At 35.5% G+C, this 16,526-nt stretch overlaps 1 protein-coding gene across 3 annotated transcripts in view; it reads left to right on the top strand.

Moving 5' to 3' along the window:
• The window catches only part of PHIP (pleckstrin homology domain interacting protein), a 141,301-nt gene extending 125,152 nt beyond the window's left edge, over nt 1-16,149 (top strand). For 2 of the 3 annotated variants that reach the window (XM_049895981.1, XM_049895974.1), the window contains exons 36-40: nt 9,819-9,971; nt 10,580-10,743; nt 11,206-11,465; nt 12,436-12,636; nt 15,376-16,149. In XM_049895981.1, coding sequence (XP_049751938.1) covers nt 9,819-9,971; nt 10,580-10,743; nt 11,206-11,465; nt 12,436-12,636; nt 15,376-16,016 — 1,419 coding nt within the window. In that variant the 3' untranslated portion in view covers nt 16,017-16,149. The remainder of the gene's footprint in view (nt 1-9,818; nt 9,972-10,579; nt 10,744-11,205; nt 11,466-12,435; nt 12,637-15,375) is intronic. The other variant, XM_049895991.1, reaches the window with a different exon arrangement.
• Nucleotides 16,150-16,526: the final 377 nt, after the last annotated feature.

The following is a 16,526-nucleotide window of genomic DNA, read 5'->3' as shown; positions in this document are numbered from 1 at the left end:
GTGTACACATAATTCTGAGTATTTAGTTTTGCATGCCGTAATAGCAATCTAAATTTAATTTGGTGTTTTTGATATTTTTTCATTCCTTTATTCAGTTATTAAAGGTTAAAGGTTATACAGTCCAAATAACATTTCATGGTTTCAAATGAAAATAAAAATTAAATGTTCTACAAAAAATCATGATCCAGATGTGGTATTATCTGACTTAATATATTTTTTACAGTTTTAACTTGAAATAATGACAACAGAAAAATTTCATTAGTAGATAAGTATAGTGGCTTTTTTTCTTTTCACTTAATGGCTTTTTTTCTTGTCATTTAAAAAAACAAGATTTATGAAATCATAAGTATGGAAGGGAAGTCTTTAAAAATTCCAGCAGTGTGATAAACTGGTCTGATTCAGATTCCTGTCCTCCGAAAAACACCTAGAAAAACTTGAGCTAATGGGTGCAGTGCTCTGATTTTCAGTTCTTTTTTTGGAACCTGTAGATTTCCCTGTTTCTTGCTCAACTCTGTTTAAGAAAAACAAGTTACAGTTTATCCAGTGTATGTTGGTGTTTGTATTCTGGACTTTCCTTTCCCCAGAAGAGAGAGAAATAAGCTTTAATGTCTAGATTCTACAGTGCAAGGGTTAACACTGTGCAGAGACAGGTTAGGCCTTTAACCATAGTAAGGAAGGGAGTTCCAAAACTAGGACTGTACCCCCATGAAAAGAATAGAATAATGCCTTCCACAAGGAAGAGTGTATCTGCCACAGGCTCTGGTTACAGAGGAGGAAAATCTTCCCAAGCTTGCACTATGCATGGATTTAGAGTCCAAGTTTACACCACCCTTTCGGTGTAGGACTCTTTATGGGGTAATATCTGTAGGGTGCCAGGCAAAATAAAATTATATATAAGAATGCTGCGCACTTCTCCAGAGAGATACTTGACAAATCAAGACTGCACAAGATTCCATCAGGGAGGAAAAAAGTCCCTACGTGAGATAACCTAATGATGAAAAGAAATCACAAATTACGTGAGGGAATGATCCATCATATATAAGAAACAATGGAAATATTAACATCCTCTTTCTCTAAAACTTGAGATAATAGATTATTGTAAAATACTGTATTTCATCGAACTTAAGACACCATCCATTATACACTGATTGCTATTTTAGGCACCACCAAAAAAAGGGAAAAATGTTACCAATTAAATTTTGGTATGTCATTTTGGTTAAAAAGATAAATGAAGGATTAAGAAACAAGGAAAAAAAGACCTTATTTGGGGAGAGAGAGAAGAAAGATATTAAAATAAATAGAGCTTCTTGAAATGAAATATAAAATCATTGAGTAAAGTTGGATTAGCTCTCTAAAGGGAGAAGTACTGCCAGCATATGAAGAAGTTATATAGAATGCCTTACACAAAGAAGAAACACACCCTGGTGGTGTAGTGGTTAAGAGCTACAGCTACCACCCAAAAGGTCAGCAGTTTGAATCCACCAGGCACTCCCTGGGAACTGTATGGGGCAGTTCTGCTCTGTCTCACAAGGTCTCTGTGAGTCGGAATCAACTTAGCGGCAAGGGTTTTTTTAATTTGAGAGATGAAAAGTTCCAGTGGGAGAGAATGAGATAGGAACGATATTTAAGAAACTAATGACTGAGAATTTTCAGGGGTGGTAAACATTTGCCAAACCATGAGTCGCGAGTAAAATATATAAGAAAAAATGTTTACCTAGAATAAGGGTATAGCTCATAGCGACCCTACTATACACAACAGAATGAAACACTGCCCGGTCCTGCACCATCCTTACAGTTGTTGTTATGCTTGAGCTCACTGTTGCAGCCACTCTGTCAATCCACCTTGTTGAGGGTCTTCCTCTTTTCTGCTGACCCTGTACTCTGCCAACCATGATGTCCTTCTCCAGGGACTGATCCCTCCTGACAACGTGTCTAAAGTATGTAAGACGCAGTCTTACCATCCTTGCCTCTAAGGAGCATTCTGGCTGTACTTCTTCCAAGACAGATTTGTTCATTCTTTTGGCAGTCCATGGTATGAATAATATTCTTCGCCAACATCACAACTCAAAGGCGTCAACTCTTCTTCGGTCTTCCTTATTCACTGTCCAGCTTTCACATGCATATGATGCCATTGAAAATACCGTGGCTTGGGTCAGGCGCACCTTAGTCTTCAGGGTGACATCTTTGCTCTTCAACACTTTGAAGAGGTCCTTTGCAGCAGATTTGGCCAATGCAATGTGTCTTTTGATTTCTTGACTGCTGCTTCCGTGGCTGTTGATTGTGGATCCAAGTAAAATGAAATCCTTGACAACTTCAATCTTTTGTCCATTTATCATGATGTTGCTCATTGGTCCAGTTGTGAGGATTTTTGTTTTCTTTATGTTGAAGTGTAATCCATACTGGAGGCTGTGGTCTTTGATCTTTTATTAGTAAGTGCTTCAAGTCCTCTTCACTTTCAGCAAGCAAGGTTGTGTCATCTGCATAACACAGGTTGTTAATGAGTCTTCCTCCAATCCTGATGCCCCGTTCTTCTTCATATAGTCCAGCTTCTCGTATTATTTGTTCAGCATACAGATAAATAGGTATGGTGAAAGAATACAACCTTGATGCATGCCTTTCCTGACTTTAAACCAATCAGTATCCCCTTGTTCTGTCCGAACAACTGCCTCTTGATCTATGTAAAGGTTCCTCATGAGCACAATTATGTGTTCTGGATTTCCCATTCTTCACAATGTTATCCATAATCTGTTATGATTCACACAGTTGAATGCCTTTGCATAGTCAATAAAACACAGGTAAGCATCCTTCTGGTAGTCTCTGCTTTCAGCCAGGATCCATCCAACATCAGCAATGATATCCCTGGTTCCACGTCCTCTTCTGAAACCAGCCTGAATTTCTGGCAGTTCCCTGTCAATATACAGCTGCAGCTGTTGTGCATAGGGTTGCTATGAGTTGGAACCGACTGGATGGCACCTAGCAACAACAAGAATAAGGGTGAAACATCAAAACACCAAAGACAAAAGAAAAATGTCAACGTACCCATATGGAAAAGAAAATATGAAACAGACATGAGACTGTGGGCCAACTCACTCATTTTACTGATGTTGAACTGAGGCTTAAGATTAAGCAGCCCTTCAAGATACATAGCTGTTTATTGGTGAAGCCAGGACAGTAATTCATATCCCGTGTTCCACAGCTACATGTGGTATTTTTACAGAATTAGCAAGTGGATTTTTATGGAAAGAAAATAGCTTACTTTTCAAACTTAGAGAGAAATGTTTAAGAATGCATTTTTCTCTCTTTGAGTATTTAAAACGAGAATAATAATTTAGCAAATGTTTAGAACCTCTCCTTCCACCCACCTAAAATATTAGCAGACAAGAAGTAGAAGATAATTTCTTTTTTGTTTAATCTCTTGGTTCTTGTGGTATTCCATGATGGAAGTATTAAAACTCATGGCTGCTTACTACAATAAAAGAAAAAACTTCAGATAATTGTACTTTTATACTTCAGAATTAACTATAACTAGATTATGCCCTTCATATATCAATTGTTATATGAAAACATTAGCTTACATTTTGAGTTTAATCAAATATTCTGAGCAAGATTTTTTGAAATTCAGTAAATATTCTTCATTATTCATCAGAGGTGTATTGAGCAGCTACCATGCACTGTATGCAGTGTAGAAATCCAAGATATAAACCCCAAAAATATTTTCTACATAAATTTTATATTTAACCAAAATTTTACAAAACTTTTTTTTTTTTTTTTTACATCATTTAAATGACATTTTCCCAAAATCTATATAAAGCAATTTTGTAGCTACTTTTTTTTACCCCCAGTTGTCTCAATAGTTTTAGTGTAGGCTTTGGAGTATCTTTTTGAAAAATGACAACCACTCACTAATGGTGAATTAAATTTACGTAAATAGCCAAGTCACTTGGACCAGGTTTGGTACATAAAATAAACGAAACTACATAGTATACTGTTTGGCCATAATCAAAATATTCCTACAAAATATTAAGTCTGATTTTGTTGTGTGTTTTTATAATGTGGCTCAAAAGTCATTTAAAGGTGAAACATTTCAAAAATATTTTGGTCATAGGCAGTATAACTGGGCTTCCATTTCTAGGAAGATAGAGTAGACATACTTTTTCCTATTCCTTTAAGTAGAACTAAAAATTGTGAGCATTATTTGTAAAATGAATACAAGAAGATTGAAAGGCAGAAAGAAGATGACAGACCTGGGATCTCAGGACTTGAGGACTAACAAAATAATGAGTTCCCTGGGTTTGCTTTTTGCTTTATATGTTCCACTCTGGATTCTGAAGAAGCTGGAAACCCAGAAATGCCAGTGGGAGCAGACAGAAAATATCCAAGAAAAACCTATTTTCTCTAGCCAAAGGACCAGGAAGGGTCAACCTAGTAAAACAAAAAATCTTATAACTTCTCTACTCCAGTCAAACAGCCCTGCCCCTTCTCTACCAACAAAGGCCGAGCAGAGCCCCTTTTCTCCTCCCCAAATATTAATGAATATTAATGGAGACCATGACGGGAGCCTAGACTTCTACCCACACTTGGCAATAATGAGGGATACCACTGGGGTGGTATCATTCAAGGCCTTGTGGAGAGTCAGGACTTTGATCAGCACTCATTGATAACAAGGCCACTCTCCATAGTGTCAGCGAAGTCCACATAGAGAGTAGCAACAAGGTGGCCCTCCCCTTCCCAGCCTGGGTGGTACATACATGGAAGTCTAGTTAGAAGCTTCCCTTTCCCAGCAGTAGCAGGGAGCTCTTCCCCAGCCCCTGCTCCAGTGTCAGTGGAAGCCAAGTAGAGAACCTGGACTTGCACACTCACCTTATAGTAATGAAATGGCACTCATTTCACACATGAGAGCATTATCAAAAGAGGTCTGTTAAAACACAGGATTTAAAAAAGATTGTCTTATAAGATTATACCCAGAATGTCCAGGTTTCAGTTGAAAATCACTTGTCATATCAATCAAGAAAATCTCAACCTAAATAAGAAAGACAATCAACAGATGGGAACACAGGTGTTCGAATTACCTGACAAAGATTTTTTTTAAATAGCCAATATAAAAATGGTGCAGTGAGCGGTTATACACATAATACAAATAAGCAAAACAACCTCAACAAAGAGATAAAAGATACAAAGAAGAACCAGATAGCAATAAAAAACCAAAACCCATTGCCATCAAGTCGAATCCATCTCATAATGACCCTATAGGACAGAGTAGAACTGCCCCATAGGGTTTCCAAGGAGCACCTGGGGATTTGAACAAAACTAAAAATAACCAAAATAAACTCAATAGAACAGAGGAAAAAAATGGTGAACTTGGAGATTAAAGGATAGATATGATCCAATTTCAACAGTAGAAAATGGAAAAAATGAACAGAGCTTCAGGGACACATGGAACCATAACAAAAGATCTGACATTTGTGTTATCAGAGTCCCAGAAGGTGAAGACAAAGAGGGTGAGGCTGAAAAAGTATTCAAAGAAATGACTGAAAAATTCCCAAATATCATAAATGTACAGATCCAGGAATCTAAGCAAATCCCAAACAGGGTAAACCAAAAGAAATCTTTGCCAGGAAACATCGTAGACCAACTTCTGGAAACCAAAGACAAAATATCTTGAAAGCAGCCAGAGAAATGCTGTATTACTTTAGTGGAAAACATTCAAATGACAGTAGATTTCTCATCAGAACCCAGGGAGACCAGGAGGAAGTGGCATAATAATAATTCTGTATCCAGTGGGGGGGAAAAAATCTTTCAGAAATGGAGATGTCAAGACATTTACAGATGGAAGGAAATTAAGGGTTTGTCACTAGCAGACCTACCATGAAAAAATGGCAAAAAGAAATTCTCCAAACAGAAAGGAATCTTAGGACATCATGAACGTAGACAGAACATGGTAAGCAAAAACATGAGTAAATACAATAGGCTTTCCTTCCCTCTTGAGTTTTCCAAATAATATTCAATTGAAGCAAAAATTATAACACTGTCTAGTTGGTCCTTGATGTATATAGAGAATATATTTAAGACAGGTATAAATGGGAGAAGGTAAAGGGACATAAGGGGAGGGGAAGTTTCTGTACTTGTCCTAGTAAATGTTGATACCAGTTGATTTTGATAAGTTATATATGTATTATAAAATAATTACAACAGCCACTTTAAAAACTACATAGATACAGTCACAAACACTAGATAAATTAGAATGGAATTCTGAGTAATGTTTAAACAACCCACAGGTGGATTGGAGAAAGAAAACACAAACAGAAACCAGAGAGACTTAAGCATTAACATATCAATAATTACATTAAAAATAAATGGTTTAAATACACCAATCAAAAGTCAGAGATTGGATTAAAAAAACGACTCAACTATATGCTGCCGACAGATAACTCACTTCAAATATAATGGTACAGGCAGGTTAAAAAAAAAGTGAAAGAATTGAAAACAAAATGGCTGTGTTAATATCAGATAAAGTAGAATTCAGAACAAATTACCAGAGACAGAGAGGGACATTATATAATGATAAAAAGGTTAATCTACAAGAAGACGTAACAATTCTATGTGTACCAAGTAATGCAGCTGCAAAGTGTATAAATCAAAAGGTGATAGAGCTAAAAGAGACACTGACAGATCCACAGTTAAGTTGGAGATTTCAACACCCCTCTCTCAAAAAATTCACAGAACTAGACAGAAAACCGACAGGGATATAGAAACACTTAACAAACACCATCAGCCAATAGGATCTTAACGTTTATGGAACACTCTACCCAACAATAGCAGAATACACATTTGTTTCAAGTGTAAGTAGAAAATATACCCAAACCAACCATATCTTGACCCATGAAACAAACCTCAACAAATGTAACATAATTGAAATCACCTAGCATGTTTTCCAACCACAATAGAATCAAACTAGAAATCAGTAACAGAAAAATCTCCAAACACTTCAAAACTAAATATCACACTTTTATAAATAATCCATAAGTCAAAGAGAAAGCCTTATGAAAAGTTAAAAAAAAAAAAAACTGAGTTGAATATATGATATGAATATAACATCAAAATTTGTAGGATGCAGTTAAAGCAGTGCTAAGAGGGAAATCTATAGCACTAAATGCTTGTATCACAAGAGGAAAACTCTCAAATCAATAAGTCTGAACGGGAGAACCTAGAAAAAGAAGAGCAAAATAAATGGAAAGTAATCAGAAGAAAGAAAATAATTAAGAGCAGAAATCAATGAAGTTGAAAACAGAAAAGTAGAGAAAATCCATGAAACCAAATTCTTTGAAAAGATCAATAAAATTGACAAACTTCTATTAAGGTTTGCAAACATCAAAAGAGAGAACACAAATTACTAATAACAGGAATGGAAAAGTGGGTATCACTACTGACACTGCAGATATCAAAAGGATAATAAAGGCATACTGTAGACAACTCCACACATACAAATTTGACAACTAGATGAAATGGACCAATTCCTTGAAAATATAAACTACCACAATTTAACCAATCTGAAATACAGTTATGAGCTGCATAACGTCCATTCAGGCAATGTCCATTGCATGTACATCTGTGGTCCCGTAAGGTTATGATAGAGTTCAGAAATCACAATTGAAGAATGGGATGTAGCACGTGTAACTGGACGTAGCAAATGCAACGGCTTCCCGCATGTAACAGGTGTATGTTCAGTCTCTTGTATAGAAAGCGACTGCGCTGCCAGGTATATAATGGTACAGCACCTGCATAACCTATAATACACGTCGTGATAGTCCTAATGCTTCTGTTACTGGCTTATGTATGTACTGTACTTTCTATCATTATTTGAATGTGAACTTTCCCTATGTACAAATAAAAAGCTTACCATATAACAATGTATGCTTTGACTTGTAGGCAGCAGCATCCAATCTCTTGTATTGCGTGTCTCTTGGGTGTTGTAGCATTATCAGTTTAATTTTCTTCCAAAGATATTATCGTGAAGTGCATCATGGCTCCCAAATGCAGCAAAACGAGTGCTAGTGATAGCAGCAGCAAGAGGCAAAGGAGAAGTATTGATTTGGAAGTGAAACAAAAGATTAAACAGCACAAAAGTGGAAAATCAGTGACTACAATTGCTTGCAATTTAGGCATGTTCGCACAATGTCCAAATCACATAATGTCCTATTTCACAGAACACATCGTGGACATAAAGCAATGCGTGACTGTAGATCACTTGAATTAGGTCTATAACTATTTAGGAAACCTAATTTGTTATTAAAAACCTTTAAAAAAAGAAATCTCCAGGCCCATTGGCTTCGCTGGAGAATTCTACCAACTGTTTAAAGAAGAAGTAACACCAATTTTAATACGATCTTTTCCAAAAAATAGAAGAGGACGGAACACTTCCTAACTCATTCTATGAAGTCAGTATTACCCTGGTATCAACCAGCCAAGTAGAAAAGAAGAAGACTATGCCAGTATCCTTCATGAATTTAAGTGCAGAAATTCTTAACAAAAGCAAATAGAATTCAGTAATATATAAAAACGATTATACACCTTGACCAGGTAGGGTTGATTCCACTTATATAAGGAGGGTTCAGTATTTGAAAATTAATCAATGCAACCCATCATATTAAGCTACAGAAGAAAAATCACATGATCATATTAATTGATGCAGAAAAAGTATCAACATTCACGATTAAAACTCTCAGAAAACTGGGTATAAAGGGGAGTTTCCTCAATTTGATAAAGAACATCTACAAAAAACCTATAGCTAACATTACGCTTAAGGTGAGAGTCAGAATGCTTTCCTCCTAAGACTTGGAATGAGGCAAGGAAGTCCACTCTTGCCAGTGCAGTAAGGCAAGAAAAATAAATGGCAGAAAGAAAAAACTGTCCCTATTTGTAAAAACAGTATAATTACAACCAGTATACAGCTTCCTAAGCTGGCTGATTTGAAAGGCAGAATGCCTTGGAAGATCTAAGATCTGACATACATACTTAAAAAAAGATCATGTTCTTTAATAATCCCATCTTATATCGTACCTTCTTTGCCTTAAGGTTAAATATTTTTGATCATAATTTAAACCTGATGGTGCAAAGTCCAGTTATTATAGTTTGAAAAACAGTTACATACTCAGAACTGCTGAAAACGTGTAGTAGTCTTTGTCCCTACTAGAAGACATATATATTGATAATTTCATACTATTTCTTTTGCCCTCATCTGCTTTCACTTGACTGTTTTTATTTGCCTCTAACTTATTGCCTTATTTTACACACAGTTAACTAAGTGGAGATGTTGGGTGATAATTCTACTTCTAATCTATGGAATAAAGGGTATATAGACTTTTTGACAACCATTTACATTCGTAAGTCTTGATTACTGCGAAGTTCCTAGCTGTGCTAATGAAGGTGAGGTCACTAGAACTCAGGTACTCTTGATTCAAAGAGTCAAAAACCTTTAGGATTTATAGGTAGTATAAAGTTTTCTGTTTACATCAAACTTAAACAGTTGGAGGTTTTTCGTTACTTTTAATTCTTCCTTCCCAACACAGTTCCACACGCTTTAGCCCAACCCCCACCCTATGGGTACAAAAAAGGAACTATGTTCTTAAATGAGAAAAGTTCTGTGTTAGTTGCAACAAAAGGGAAAGGGCATGAAATAAAAATCTTCAGAAAAAAGGGAACATTGATGAGAGGAACAGAGTGCTTATTAATAGTTCTAGGACTTGCATTAATTGTAGAAATCATATGCGAATCCCCATGCTGAGAAGTAATGCCTTGTGGTAACACTGTTTCCCCCTTAGGACTACAGAGACATCATTGACACTCCGATGGATTTTGCTACCGTTAGAGAAACCTTAGAGGCTGGGAATTACGAGTCACCAATGGAGCTATGTAAAGACGTCAGACTTATTTTTAGTAATTCCAAAGCATATACGCCAAGCAAAAGATCAAGGGTATATAATTAAATTGTTGTGTGTTTAAATTAAATGGCAATATTAGTAGAAAATTATGTTAAAAAGCTAAATGTTGCTTTTATTTAAATTTAGAGCAAAATAGACTAACTTTGTATTATGGTAATGGTGTCCTAGTAGAAAAAAAGAACTCACATCTTTCTGCTGTGTTCCTTGTATGAAATAACAGTGATGTCAGTTTTCATTGTTTTAGGAATGGTTACCTTTCTTGAAGTAGTGAGTAAATATCACATAAGAATTTTCCTGGCATGGAATAAGGCCATGTAGGCTTAACTGTTCCAGCTATTTTCCACATAATGGAAAGGAGCATTTAGGAATAATTTATAAAAATAAGTACATTGCAAGGAATTTTCTGTTAGTCATCTGAATTCAGAGTTGGGCTTTTCTTTAAGAATCTCAAAGTTTTGAAGATTCCTAACCTAGGCACACAAATTAATTGTAAAAATGCTTCAGTTTTACTTAAAAAGATTGGTAAAAAGCAATGCTTAAATTCTTAAAAATTTTGTGAGAAAACTATAAATTATGTTAATATTTACTGAACAGACATTTTCATTTAAGAATACTTGAACAGTTTTTTTTCCTTGCCGTAGATTTACAGCATGAGTTTGCGCCTGTCTGCTTTCTTTGAAGAACATATTAGTTCAGTTTTATCAGATTATAAATCTGCTCTTCGTTTTCATAAAAGAAATACAATAACCAAGAGGAGGAAGAAAAGAAACAGAAGCAGCTCTGTTTCCAGTAGTGCTACGTCAAGGTATTTAATTTCTTTTAGATAGCATCAACTGATCTATAACTTTGACATCTAAATGACAGAACTTGGTGTTTTTTAATACTTCCTTTACTATTCCCTATATTGCAGAATGATATATTTGACATGCAAGTTCCTATGATGTGGAGGATTTTTAATCTTTTAACTAAACCTATACTAGTGTAAGTGCTTAAATTTAAACTGCTAAATCTATACAGTAAAACAGCATTTTTAGGATAGTGATGGCATCATGCTTTCTGTCATATAACTGTAGCATTTACAGCAATCCTTCACTAAATATTCACTTTTCAAAGGCTCACAACCATATGAAATCCACTACAAATCTCATATTTTAACATATTTCATAATAGAACAAATGTTGAATCCAACAATGTTTATGAAACTACTGTGTTTTATTAATTCTCATTGTGCCTATAAGAATGACTAAAGATATTATCTTATTTACAGCCCAGAAAGGAAAAAAAAGATCTTAAAACCTCAGCTAAAGTCAGATATCTCTACCTCTCCATTCTCTACACCTACACGATCAATACCACCAAGGCACAATGCTGCTCAGATAAATGGTAAAGCAGAATCCAGTTCTGTTGTTCGAACCAGAAGCAACCGAGTGGTTGGAGATCCGGTTATCACTGAGCAACCATCTACTTCTTCAGCAGGAAAGACTTTTATTTCAAAAGTGAATACAACTGCGATGCCAGGGAAAACAAGTAAGAATCAGTTATGCTTTCAAAATTGAAGTGTGTATGATGATATATATATATATTTTTGTAAAATTATAAACTTAAATTATTTAAGCTTTTCCACTAGACATTGCTGTTTTTATTTTCTATTGTTTTGCTTTTTAGAATTTCTTTTTTATTGTACTTTAGACGAAGGTTTACAGAATTAGCTTCTCATTAAACAGTACACATAGTGTTTTGTGACATGGTTGCCACCTCTACGACACATCAGCACTCTCCCTCCTCAGCCTGAGGTTCCCCATTATCAGCTTTCCTGTCCCCTCCTGCCTTCTAGTCCTTGCCCCTGGGCTGGTATGCCCCTTTAGTCTTCTTTTGTTTTATGGGCCTGTTTGATCTTTAGATGAAGGGTGAACCTCAGGAGTGACTTCATTACTGAGCTAAAAGGGTGTCTGGGGGGCCATACTCTTAGGGTTTCTCCAGTCTCTGTCAGGCCAGTAAGTCTGGTCTTTTTTTCTGAGTTAGTATTTTGTTCTATATTTTTCTCCACCTCTGTCTGGCACCCTCTATTGTGATCCCTATCAGAGCAGTCAGTGGTGGTAGCTAGATTTTTTTTTTTTTTTTAAACAAGAAAAAGAAAATTGAGTTTTGGGATTGTCAGTGTAAAATAATGTTGGAAAATGACAACTCTGATCCAGAACACCTGAATTGAAGTTCTACTACCTACACTTGCTAACAGTTTGCCAAGACTTGCCTTCATAATCTCTTAAGTGACTATACAGCTTTTAAAAGCGCTGAACTATTAAGAGTTTCTAGTTGTGCATGCATTTTTCCTATTTGAAATTAGATTTCCTAAGGAAAAAGCTTTAAGCATCCCCCAGGTTTTATTATCTTGCCTAATTCAAGCAGTTATGGTTAGAAGCAATCCCAACCTTCTTTGCATATTTTCAGGTTCAAAAATAACTCTTAGCTTTTAATTTTGTATGTGTGTGTGTTTTAGTACTGGAGAATTCTGTGAAACATTCCAAAACCAACTTGAATACTCTTTCAAGTCCTGCTCAATCCAGTTTTAGTCATGGCACTAGGAATAATTCTGCAAAAGAAAACATGGAAAAGGAAAAGCCAGTCAAACGTAAAATGAAGTCATCTGTACTCTCAAAGGCATCCACTCTTTCAAAGTCATCAGCTGTCATTGAGCAAGGTATGGTGTTATTAGTGCCTTTCAAGATACAGTAGAGCCCTCTTAAAAATGATGCTCTTGTTGGAGTTATTGTTTATACCCATTTTTCAGGGTGCCTGTTTGAAATTCACACATCCTATATTGGTTAATAAATTTAGTGAGACATTCTTTGATTTGCAGCTCTGCCAAAAGCAGACTGTACTGTCATTAAATTTAAAAACACAAGAAAAATCCCAGGTTTATATGTGATAATTTCTAATTTGCATATTACAAAACCTGAACAAAGTTTTAAATATTATATTGGCCTTGCTTTGTTACTCCTGAATCCTAGTGAAACCAAATATATAAAGGGAATTGTTCATGTGGTTCTAGCATTACAATAGGGAAGCTCCAGTAGCCAATTTGACTTAAAGTTTTTGACTACCAAAAGTACTCAAGTATCATCAGTACAGTATAAAATTTGATAATCAGCCATTAGATAACTCATTAGCAGTGATTTGTCACATAAATACACCTGAGGTAATAATAATAGACTGAAGAGCAGTGCTGTCCAACAGAAATATATAATGTAAGCCACTTATATAATTTTAAAATTTTTAGGAGCCCCATCTAGCAAAAACAATTAATTTTAACAATATATTTTATTTATCCCATTATATCAAAATTATAATTTCATATAATCAATTTCTTATTTGAATGTTACACTGCTTTAATATTTTAAAATTCTGTTCCCCAGTTGCATAGCCACATTTCAAGTGCTTAATAGCCACTCGTGAATAATGGTTGTGCCTTATTGGACAGCACAGGTCCAGATTAGCACTTGTTAACGTTTTCTTTTTAACTTTTGAATTCCTTCTTAATACAGCCTCCTTAGCTCTTAACCTTTTTGGGTTGTATATTGCTTTATAAAGTTGATGGATGTCATCAACCTTTCCTCAGAAAAACGTACATATGCATATCCACACAAAATTTTGGACAGTTGCAAGGGGTTCACAGAGTCCTTAAAGCCCATCTATAGAACTTCTAGTGGATACATGGACTCAATATTTAGAACCCTTGTCAGTAGTCTTAAAGTAAAACAAAAAAGGGTATACGGGCTTCTCAAGGAGTTTAAATGTAATCATTCGGTAGCAAGTATTTAACTGTTGTGCACACACACACTGTGGAAAATCACTAATTTAAAGTACTGTGGGAGTCAGAAGTGAGGGTGTTGTTTTCCCCTTCTGCTACTGACTCTCACTTTCATGAGTCTTTTGACCATTCTTTCTTGATATTTACAAAGCAATAAAATCCAAATCCAAGACCCAAAAAAAAAAGTCTTTATGAAGAAGTATTCTCTTTAAAGCAATTTCCATCTCTGCATATTTCCTTTAATATACTGCTTTGCAAATTACCCACCACAACCAAGAAAAAAGCTTCAGAATCTTAGAAAAAGGGGTTTGGAGTAATACACGTATATAAGTATTTTTTTTCCTTCATCCAAAAAGGTCATGGCATTTTTTTTTTTTTTTCTTAACAACAGAAAGATCTCCAGCTATTTTTTTTTTAATGACACATAATGACATTTATCACAGTTTTAGTGGGATTTTAGTCACGATGGTGGTGGCATGCATCATTTTGATTGATGCATGCAATCTCAGTATTCCTTATGTTATTAAATCAATCATTTGCCATTCAACTACATAAGGAGACAGGGCTATTTCAAAAAGGGCCTGCGAAGAAAAACTGTCATTTAGTTGTTTTTTATAGAGTCCCAAGAACATAGTGCTTGATGGAGATTAACTTACTTTTACTCTTTGTAGATAGAAGACAAATGTCAAAGCCATGGTAAGTTTTACAGAGAAAAACATTACTGTTCTGGCAGAAATACTCTCAAATCCCTCGCATAGGAGAATTAGGAGAGGGGATCCTTTGTACTTCTGGAGAATGCAAGTAAATATTTAGATCATAAATTCTCTGGTGTCAGGGATATTATATCTAGGAGGGGATCAGATAAGAGTTAAAATCATCCTAATCTGATTTTTCCCTTATTCCTTCTTTCATCATAGATAAAATGATCAGAGGAAAATAGAGGGATGATATACTTACATATTCAGATTACCAAGTTAAAAGGTCATGAGTTTTAAACCAAAATTGTTTTCCATAATTGAGTTGCCTGAAGGTAGGAATACAGAAAAAACTGTTCAATGAGGTAAACAATAAATTGTAAGTGTTAAGCTCTGTAAAATAAATGAGGTCACTTTGTGGGATGACAAAAAGTGCTCATACATTGGAATGTGTAGTAAAGGTAGTTGTGTTGTTGTTAGGTGCTGTTAGCAACCCAATAGGACAGAGTAGAGCTGCCCCATAGGGTTCCAAGGAGTGGATGGCGGGTTTAAACTGCCCATCTTTTGGTTAGCAGCCACCAGGGTGCCAGTAAAGGTAGTAGGAGCAAGAAACCTTGGTTAATCCCACCTCTGTCATCAATTTACAGTATTCATTTAGATAAGTTATTTATTTGCTCTCAGCCTCATTTCCCTCACATGACAGATGAGGTCATTGATAACTTCATTACAGTTCTTTCTTTCTCTTCTGTGAGTTTTAATTTAAAAACAAACAAACAGTTAAACTTAACTTTTTCTAGGTTCTTTTTCTCATTTAAGTAAAATGATTTAAGATTATGTCATTATATGTAACATTCACAATAGGCCTTATTGATTAATTTGAGGGTCAAACTAAAAGCAATTCCATGTGCTAAAGTGTGCTATTGTTCCATTCTAGCAGATTGTAAGAACAACGCTCTCATACCAGGAAGCATTCAAGTAAATGGCCATGGAGCGCAGCCATCAAAACTTATGAAGAGGGGACCTGGGAGGAAACCTAAGGTAGAAGTTAATACCACCAGTAGTGGTGAAGTTATACACAAGAAAAGGGGTAGAAAGCCCAAAAAGCTACAGTATGCAAAGCCAGAAAATTCACAGCAAAATAATGTGCATCCTGTCAGAGATGAAGTAGTTCCTTCTTCGACATGCAATTTTCTTCCCGAAACTAATATTGTAAAGGAGGATTTGTTACAGAAAAAGAGTCGTGGAGGCAGAAAACCCAAACGGAAGATGAAGACACAAAAACTAGACTCAGATCTCATGGTTCCTACAAGTGTAAAAATGCTAAGGAGAAGTAACCGAAAAAAGACAGATGATCCTATGGATGAGGAAGAAGAGTTGGAGGAACTTAAAGGCTCTGAACCCCACATGAGAACTAGAAACCAAGGTCGAAGGACAGCTTTCTATAATGAGGATGACTCTGAGGAGGAGCAAAGGCAGCTGTTGTTTGAAGACACCTCTTTGACTTTTGGAACTTCTAGTAGAGGACGAGTCCGAAAGTTGACTGAAAAAGCAAAAGCTAATTTAATTGGTTGGTAGTTTGTACCAAAATATTTTACTTCAAAATCTATAAAGCAGGTACAGTTAAGGAATAAGTAGAACTAAGGCTTCTGCTTCCTTGCTGCTATGGTGGATTAGGGAATGTTATGGTTTGATTTGCAAAAAAAACAAACTTACAAGACACTTCACTTCTTTAAATGAATATATATATAAATATATACATATATTTTAAATGTTTGCTATTTATTGCCCTTAGATAGGTTATGCATTTCAACATTTATTTTGTTCACTGTTCAAAACAAAAGAAATTGAGGACCTATGATGAATTCCTGATTTATTTATGGAAAAGACAGTTCTGCTACACTCTTAAGGAACATAATATTCCTAGTGATAGAGCATTTCATGTTAAAATGAATGTTTATTTTTGACCAAGCAAGGTACATTTCTGTTGATACAGAAGTCGTGCCTCTAGGAAGACAGATGTTACACAGAGTAGCAGTAAATTAAGAAATGTGTATCCAGTAAAAATATAAAACTCCCACCATTTGA

Source organism: Elephas maximus, chromosome 1 (genome assembly GCF_024166365.1).
Source record: "Elephas maximus indicus isolate mEleMax1 chromosome 1, mEleMax1 primary haplotype, whole genome shotgun sequence".
Classification (NCBI taxonomy): Eukaryota; Metazoa; Chordata; class Mammalia; order Proboscidea; family Elephantidae; genus Elephas; species Elephas maximus.
Note: the sequence above shows the minus strand (reverse complement) of the source record. Positions and strands in the feature narration are given on the sequence as shown.